Below are 9306 nucleotides of genomic sequence, written 5' to 3'. Positions count from 1 at the left end.
GGATTTATTATTATCATTCTTAACGAATCTCGTAGCTTGTAGATCCCAGTGCTACGGAGTATAATTAAGTTTAAGCTTTTCAAAGCTTTTTGGAGTCTTCCTGAGCTTTTTAGAGTTTCTCAGAGGTCTTTCAGGCTCGTTAGGGTTTTTAGGAAACATTCACAGATAATCTTCCTTATTGTAGGGAATTTTGTTAGTATCATTCTTTATAAAGAATTAAGTTACTTTCAGTTGGCTTTAACGAATCCCCTGGCTAGTAAATACTAGTGCAACGAAATGTAATCAACTTAGAGCTTTTTTGAGTTTTTTAGAGCTCATTAGATATTTTAGGGCTTTTTAGAGTTTTCAGGGTTTTTTAGAGTTTTCAAGGCTTTTTAGAGAACATTCAAAGTTGATCTTCAATGTTGTAGGGATTTGTTATTATCATTCTTTAACAAATCTCTTAGCTTATAGATCCCAGTGCTACGTAGTATAATTAAATTTAAGCTTTTCAAAGATTTTTGGAGTCTTCCTGAGCTTTTTAGAGTTTCTCAGAGCTCTTTCAGGGATCTTTAAAGTTTTTAGGGTTTTTAGGAAACATTCAAAGATAATCTTCATTATTGTAGGAAATTTTGTTAGTATCATTCTTTATAAAGAATTAAGTTACTTTCAGTTGGCTTTAACGAATCCCCTGGCTAGTAGATACTAGTGCAACGAAATGTAATTAACTTAGAGCTTTTTAGAGTTTTTCAGTGTTCTTTAGATATTTTAGGTCTTTTTAGGACTTTTTAGAGTTTTCAGGGTTTTTCAGAGTTTTCAAGGCTTTTTTGAGAACATTCAAAATTGATCTTCACTATTGTAGGGCTTTGTTATTATCATTCTTTAACGAATCTCCTAGCTTGTAGATCCCAGTGCTATGGAGTATAATTAAATTTTATGCTTTTCAAAGACTTTTGGAGTCTTCCTTAGCTTTTAAGAGTTTCTCAGAGCTCTATAGTGTTTTTAGGGTTTTTAGGAAACATTCACAGATAATCTTCCTTATTATAGAGAATTAAGTTACTTTCAGTTAGCTTAAACGAATCCCCTGGCTAGTAGATCGTAGTGCTACGAAATGTAATTAAGTTAGACCTTTTTATAGTTTTTCAGATCTCTTTAGATTTTTCAGAGCTCTTTAGATTTTTCAGAGCTCTTTAGATATTTTAGGGATTTTTAGAGTTTTTGGCAAGATGTAGAGATCCCTAAACACCCTAAATTCTATATGCATTGCATAATCATTGGACACAATGATATTGAGTGTAGACGGAAACCTAAGGCTGATGATTCTGTCAAGGAGAATGAAGTGAAGAATGACTCTAACCAAGATTTGCAGGAAGCAAAGGGTAAGAAGCGATCACGCAATCGTAGAAAGAATAACACTCAGGAAGGTACTAGTGGCGTGGACAAATCAGTTGAAACTGGCGAAGATGCAAACACTGGTGCAGGTGACAATGTTAGTGTGCTGGTTGTTGTTGGGGAGAATGTTCTTGGTGTGGAGGATACCAATCAGCTTGAGGTTGAATTGGCTGCTTCTGAAGCTCAACTTCGTGCAGCGTCTGAGGCTGTTGAGACAGTTAAACAGGCGTTAGCTGCGAAAATAGCATTAGCTAACAGGTTGTTGGTAGGTGAAACCACAACTACAGCTAAGTCAGGAACGAGTGATGAGGCAAGAACTAATCACTCTAGTACTGATAAGAATCATGTTAATTTATTTTCTACTCCTGTTGAAACGTTGAGTGAAAAATTGCCACACATACAAGACATGGTGGTTGACAGTATTGCGGAGACACCAATCTGCAATGCTTTAACTGAAACAACTGTTGTTATTTCGCCGAATAAGTTTGATGTCTTGACTGCTGAGTTGGGGCTGGACAACACAGTGCAACAATCTAATCAGGAGGAAGAGAGTTCGGATGAAGAACTCACACCAGAAAAGGCAGCTTCAGGTGTCAAGGGTACTAAATGGTCCGAGATACCAGTGGAGAATGTTGTTCCAAAACAGACTAGGAAGCCTGGTGGTATTCGTATGACTAGTTCGCAACAAAGTTCTTCACAAAGTGAGTCACAACAAAGTAAATCTTCAGACTCCAAGGTTGATTCGGACTTTGAGGTTAATGATTTGGGAATCTGTGTTCGCAAAGGTCTCTCTCCAATTATTGAAAAACGGGTTCCGATTAAGAATCCTAAGGTAACTAATAAACCAAAAAAGACTGTTTCCTAATGCGAGTTCTCTATTGGAATGTCAATGGGGTGTCGAAGGTGGAGGCAGGTTTGAAGTTACGTGAGTTAGTTATGGAGTTTAAGCCGGTTCTTCTTTGTATTGCCGAGCCAAAAATTCCTTATTCAGATGGCATTATGTTAAGACTTAATTTAACGGGTTTTGTTAAGAAGGCGGTTCATAATTCTACTTCAAGTTCTATTGATAATCTTTGGATTCTTTGGAGTGAGGATATTGAAGATCTAGTGGTGTTAAATATGACTAGGTAGGCTATTACGGTGAGAACTGAGGGAGTCTTTATTTCTTGTGTTCATGCTAGTTATATCCAAGTTTTTAGAAGGAGATTATGGAGTCAACTCTCTGCGGTGGATTCTACAACTCCTTGGTTGGTGATTGGTGTTTTTAATTGTGTTCTTCGCAATGATGATAAGAAGGGGGTAGAGAAATTCTTACTTCTAGTATTAATGAATTCAGTGATTGGATGGAGGAGAATAGTCTTTTTGAGGCAGAATCTTTGGGTTCTAATTTCACTTGGACTAACGGTCAGTCAGGGGTGCGAAGAATTATTAGCAAGTTGGATCGTCCTATTATTAATGAACCTTGGTTAACCAAATTTTCGAATTGGCGGTGTAAAGCTCTTCCTAGAGAAGTTTCCGATCATATGACCCTTATTGGTTATCTTTTTGTTTCTCCTAGTCCGAGACGTGCTCCTTTCAGAATTCAGAAAATGTGGTGTACGCATCCTGATATTTTGAAAATGGTTGAGACTTCTTGGAATGCGCCGGTGTATGGTAATCCTGATTTTATTTTTCCTTTCAAATTGAAAAGATTGAAGGTAGCTATGAAGTTGTGGAATCAGCAGGTGTTTGGAAATGTGAATGCACGGCTCAAACATGCTCAACTAAAGTTTGAAGTGGCTAGTAAGAATTCGGATGAGGACCCATTTGATACTTCTAAGCAGAATGTGATGAAAGATGCACTTGTGGCTATCCAAGAAGTGCGTATGCAGTAGCATATTATGTTAAAGCAAAAGTCTTGCAACAGATGGATTTTGGAGGGTTCTAGTAATACTTCTTACTTTCGTAGTACTATCAATATCCGCAGAAGTGCCAATACTATTTCGGAGTTGGTGATAGATGATGGGTCCCTTATCAATGAGCCGGACCAATTAAGAGACCATGTTGTTTCTTATTATGAGAATAAATTTAATGGGGAAGATTCGCTGATTGAGGATAGTTTGTTTGAATATGACCATAATTCTATATCTATGGAGGAAAGGCAGATGCTGGATTCAACTCCTTCTTTGGAGGAAATTAAGGCAGCGGTTTTTGATTTAGGTGCGAATAGTGCTCCAGGTCCTGATGGTTTCTCGGGGTTTTTTTATAGACATTGTTGGGATTTAATTCATCATGATATAGCTAAGGGTATTATTTTTTGCTGGAATATGACCAATTAAGAGACCATGTTGTTTCTTATTATGAGAATAAATTTAAGAGACCATGTTATTTCTTATTATGAGAATAAATTTAATGGGGAAGATTCGCTGATTGAGGATAGTTTTTTTGAATATGACCATAATTCTATATCTATGGAGGAAAGGAAGATGCTGGATTCAACTCCTTCTTTGGAGGAAATTAAGGCAGCGGTTTTTTATTTAGGTGCGAATAATGCTCCAGGTCCTGATGGTTCCCCAGGGTGTTTTTATAGACATTGTTGGCATTTAATTCATCATGATCTAGATAAGGCTATTATTTTTGCTGGAATAACAAAACTATTCCTAATGGGGCTAATTCTAGTCTCATTCTTTTGCTGGCTAAGGTGAGAGGTGCGGATAGTTTAAGGAAATATAGACCTATTGGTCTAAGTAATTTTTCTTTAAAATTTTTACTAAAATTATGGCATCTAGACTTGGTAAAGTCTTGGATAATTTGGTCTCGGAGGAACAAGTGGCTTTTATGAAGGGGAGGAATATTCATGAAAACATTAGTTTGGCTTTGGAGATGGCTAATGAGCTGCACATTAAAAGGAAGGATGGTAACTTAGGTCTCAAACTTGATATTTCTCAGGCTTTTGATACGGTAAGTTGGTCTTTTGTTTTGGAGGTGTTTCGAAGGTATGGTTTTTCAGAAGATTGGTGTACTTGGATTCACAATATTCTGAAATCTGCTAGAATTTCTATTCTTTTTAATGGGAGTCCGGAGGGTTTCTTCAAGATTAATAGAGGTTTGCGTCAGGGGGATCCGCTTTCTCCTCTTATTTTTGTTTTGATAGAGGATGTTCTAAGTAGAAACATCACTAAGATCTTTCAAAATAAATGCATGACTCACATGGTGAAGCGTAATGGTATTGCTACAACCCATTTATTTTTTGTTGATGATATTATGATCTTTTGCAAGGGAAATATAAAGAGTCTGACAAATTTGGTGAAGTTGCTGGATGATTATCAACGGGCTTCTGGTCAGAGTGTTTTTAGGGAGAAGAGCAAAATTTATTTTGGAGGTGGGTCTTTGCATAGACTTCAATCAATTGTGGATTTCTTAGGCATGGGTGTTACTTATTTCCCAGATCGTTATTTGGGGGTCAAGGTAATGCTAGGAGTCGTGAGGGATAGTCATATTAGTAATTTTGTGGACAAACTTAAGGATCAGCTGTCGGTTTATAAAGGTAAGATGCTTTCCTTTCAAGATCGTGTGGTTTTTGTTAAAGCCATCCTTTCGAGCTATGCAATTCATAACATTGATGTGTACAAATGACCTGTTAAATTTGTTAAGCAATGTGAAAGAGTGATCCGTAATTTCCTTTGGTCGGGAGACTCAAACTTGTCTAGAGCTTTTGTGGTCGGGTATGACAAGATATGCAGTCCGGTGCTAGAAGGTGGACTTGGGCTAGCTAGATTAAGTGCTATGAACAAGGCGCTGATTATGAAGCTGTGGTGGAGTATTAAAGCTTCAAAGAAGAAATGGGCTAGGTTCTTGGAGTCGAAATTCACTTGCAGAGATGTCCGTCTTAAGTTGGCTGGTGTTAAATCTTCAATTCTTCCTGGAATTCGTTGGGTGCACCAAGATGTGATTCGTAATACTAAATCAATGATTGGATAGAGGAGGGCGACTTCACTTTTTTATGATGTTTGGTACGGAACTGAAGCTTTGGCGGAGGTTTTGAACCGAACTGACCTTGACAGAAATGCAAGATTTAGTGATATTATTGTGCAGGGTCAGTGGCAATTGGAGGGTGTTCACTTGAAAGACCTAACGAATAATGGTGTTGTGCTGGAGGAGCTGCCAAGGTGACGCAATGACAGTGATAAAAAGATCTGGATGCCGGATCTCAAAGGAGCGTTTTCTGTCAAGTCTGCAAGGGATTTAGTGCGAAATAAATATCCAATTCTGGAGGAGGCTAGGCTGTTGTGGAAGAGAGTTGTTCACCCTTCTTTGGCGGCTCAAAATTGGAAATTTGTTAGGGGAGCTTGTGCAACTCTAGACAAAGTAAGGAGTATATTCAAAATAGCGTTGGCGTCTAGGTGTAGCATCTGCCAAACTGAGGAGGAGTCGTTGGAGCATGTTATTTGGAGCTGCAGATGTGCGAAACAAGCGTGGGAGTGGATGGAAGGTATTTTCAAGCTTACCCCACATTACAATTTGATTGCTGCAAACAATGTTGCGAAAGGTTGTAGTAGAATGGTTAAGGACCTGTGGTTGGTTTCTATTTTGGTGCTGCGATCTGAGTTGTGGTATCAAAGAAACAAAATGGTGTATGAGAAGAAAAAGCCATGCTGGAATTTCTTCCAAAAACGAGTTTTCAACCTCATCCATGAGTACTCGTCAAGAATGAAGGGTTTTATGTTCAATCCTATCGAGGAGTTACAGATTCTGAATTTCTTCAGAGTTAAATGTCGTAGGGTGAAGTTTATGGATCCTTTGGAGTGTCGCTGGTATACTCTTGTGCATAATCAAATTTTGTTGTGCTACGACGGTACTTCCAGGGGGAATCCGGGTGTGGCAGGGGCAGGCGTTGTTGCTAGGAATGCAAACTGTGAAGTGTTTGGTGCAATGTGCATTGGTCTTGGAGTTATTTCAAATTATATGGCAGAACTGTACGAGATTCTTCTTGGGATTGAATGGGAAGTTCAATTTGGTTATAGAAATATTTTGATTCGATCTGACTCAACTAGTGTGATAAATGCCTTGAGGAAGATAGGGTGCCCTGGTTTGCGCAGCAAAGGTGGGATAATGCCAAAAGTCTTTATGATTCTATTATATTTATGCATACTTACCGGAAAGCAAATTTTGCAGCTGATAAAATGGCGAAGAGTGGTTGTTTATTGGACTATGGTGTAAGGATTAATCATGTCGGTCGTCCAGTTTTTCTAAATTCTATTGAATTTCCAAATGTATCTTATTTTCGTTTTAAATAGTTTTGTGAGTTTTTGGGGTTGCTGTGACCTCTTTTCTCACTAACTATCTTGTAAATATTTTTTATCTCAATACAATTTTTTGACTTATCAAAAAAAAAAAAGCTTTTTAGAGTTTTCAGTTTTTTTTAGAGCTTTCAAGGCTTTTTAGAGAACATTCAAAGTTGATCTTCACTTTTGTAGGGATTTGTTATTATCATTCTTTAACAAATCTCCTAGCTTGTAGATCCCAGTGCTACGGAGTATAATTAATTTAAGCTTTTCAAAGCTTTTTGGAGTCTTCCTAAGCTTTTTAGAGTTTCTCAGAGCTCTTTTAGGGATCTTTAAAGTTTTTAGGGTTTTAGGAAACATTCAAAGATAATCTTCATTATTGTAGGGGAATTTTGTTAGTATCATTCTTTATAAAGAATTAAGTTACTTTCAGTTGGCTTTAACGAATCCCCTGGCTAGTAGATACTAGTGCAACGAAATGTAATTAAATTAGATCTTTTTAGCGTTTTTCAGAGCTCTTTAGATATTTTAGGGCTTTTTAGAGTTTTTAGGGTTTTTTAGAGTTTTCAAGGCTTTTTTGAGAACATTAAAAGTTGATCTTCACTATTGTAGGGCTTTGTTATTATCATTCTTTAACGAATCTCCTAGCTTGTACATCCCAGTGCTACGGAGTATAATTAAATTTTATGCTTTTCAAAGATTTTTGGAGTGTTCATGAGCATTTTAGAGTTTCTCAGAGCTCTTTCAGTGCTCTTTAGGGTTTTTAGGGTTTTTAGGAAACATTCAAAGTTAATCTTCATTATTGTAGGGAATTTTGTTAGTATCATTCTTTATAAAGAATTAAGTTACTTTTAGTTGGCTTTAACGAATCCCCTGGCTAGTAGATACTAGTGCAACTAAATGTAATTAACTGAGAGCTTTTTTGAGTTTTTCAGAGCTCTTTAGATATTTTAGGGCTTTTTAGAGTTTTCAGTTTTTTTTAGAGTTTTCAAGGCTTTTTAGTGAATATTCAAAGTTGATCTTCACTGTTATAGGGATTTGTTATTATCATTCGTTAACAAGTCTCATAGCTTATAGATCCCAGTGCTACGGAGTATAATTAAATTTAAGCTTTTCAATGCTCTTTATATGTTTTAAGGCTTTTTAAAGTTTTCAGGGTTTTTTTAGAGTTTTCAAGGCTTTTTTGAGAACTTTCAAAATTGATCTTCACTATTGTAGTGTAGGATCAGAATCTCGCAACAATTATGTCTCAGCGAAATTATCAATGGTACAACACAATAGCATCGCAGAACAATTTCAGAAACGACGTCGGCAAGGATCATGAGACAGATGTGATAGTCTTGCGAAGATTAGAGAGCTTGCGAAATTAACATTTGTAAGGTTGTGAGAATGTCGCAAACCATATCCGAAAATAAAGGACAAATTAGCTGTCATCCACTATGTATTTCCTTATAAATAGTCATTCGAGTTGTAAAGGGAGAGAGATCTTTTTTGAGTAAGAAACAAGTAAATAGGAGAGAGAAAGTTCAGAGCAGAGATAATTCTTGACTTCTTTATCTTTCTTGTAAGAACATTCAGAAATTAATCAATAAAATTAAGAGTGTAAACCTAAAGATGAGCTGATCAATAATGAAATCATATGAGGGGTGTAGTGTAGGATTTCCTGCAACTACATAATGGCGCTAGAAACAGGGAGGAGTTGAAGATTATTCTAGAAAAATCTAAAGATTGATATTGAGATTTGTGAAAATTTAAACTGATTGATTAAGAATTTTTCATAATTTCTTGCAATACTGTTAGCATTGAAGAAATGTCTAGAAGAAGAAATACATCCGAGCAACCGACTACTATTAGAAGAAGCAAAAGAATTGCTGGAAGAGAAAGAAGTGAAATGGGAGAATCTACTAGAATGAGAAATAATAGAGAAAATCAAATTCAACCGCCAATTAAACAAACATTAGTTCAAGAGAGGAATACAGACTATGACAGGGTGAGCATACACACTTGGCGATCAAATTCAGCAGAAGAAATAGAAGAAGAGCAACAAAATAGAAATTATAGACAGTAAGAGAGAAATCAAGAAGCAGATGAAGGAATAATTCATGGAAATGAGGAAATTGGAGCGTTAGAAACATTGAGACGAAGAATACATGAAGAAAGAAGAGCTGAGGCAGAAGAATGTGCGAGTTTAACAAGGCAAAATCACGAATTAAGGATGGAGAATATCAGATTGCAGAATAGAAGATCGAGAAGTACTACAAAATCATATTCCAGATCGACTAGAAGAGAAATGAGGCAAAATTCACCCACGATCAATGCTGGAAACAATATTCAAGAAGAAATATCAAATCCTAATGAAAAATATCGCGAAAATAGAGAAAGAACTGATGATCGTTACATTCCACAAAATGAAACTTTTGATGATGGAAAAATTGGAGGAAATCAAGAGAACGGGCAAAATCAGAGACAAAATAACCAAGACGGCGAAGGAAATCAAGAGGAAGGAAGAAGAATTTTACATGTGAGAGAAACTCAAAGAAATCAACAGACAATTGAAGAATAAATTGAAAGACATAATGCTGAACAAGCACGTTTAATCTGCGAACGTGAAATATTGAGAGCGGAAATGGAAGAACAAGATCCTCAGGAGACAATTCGCCAGAATAATCAT

The 9306-nt window shown here is 36.6% G+C and overlaps 1 protein-coding gene across 1 annotated transcript; it reads left to right on the top strand.

The window, feature by feature from the left end:
• The first annotated feature begins 5550 nt into the window (after positions 1-5550).
• LOC113295542 lies at positions 5551-6570 on the top strand. The gene has a single exon (XM_026543871.1). It carries the CDS (start codon positions 5551-5553, stop codon positions 6568-6570), a length of 1020 nt encoding a protein of 339 aa, XP_026399656.1.
• The last annotated feature ends 2736 nt before the right edge of the window (positions 6571-9306 follow it).

This window comes from Papaver somniferum, chromosome 7 (genome assembly GCF_003573695.1).
Source record: "Papaver somniferum cultivar HN1 chromosome 7, ASM357369v1, whole genome shotgun sequence".
NCBI lineage: Eukaryota > Viridiplantae > Streptophyta > Magnoliopsida > Ranunculales > Papaveraceae > Papaver > Papaver somniferum.
Note: the sequence above shows the minus strand (reverse complement) of the source record. Positions and strands in the feature narration are given on the sequence as shown.

What these genes read in the sequence shown, in the direction of transcription:
- LOC113295542 (XM_026543871.1), top strand. Translation starts at nt 5,551, where the DNA reads ATGCCGGATCTCAAAGGAGCGTTTTCTGTCAAGTCTGCAAGGGATTTA.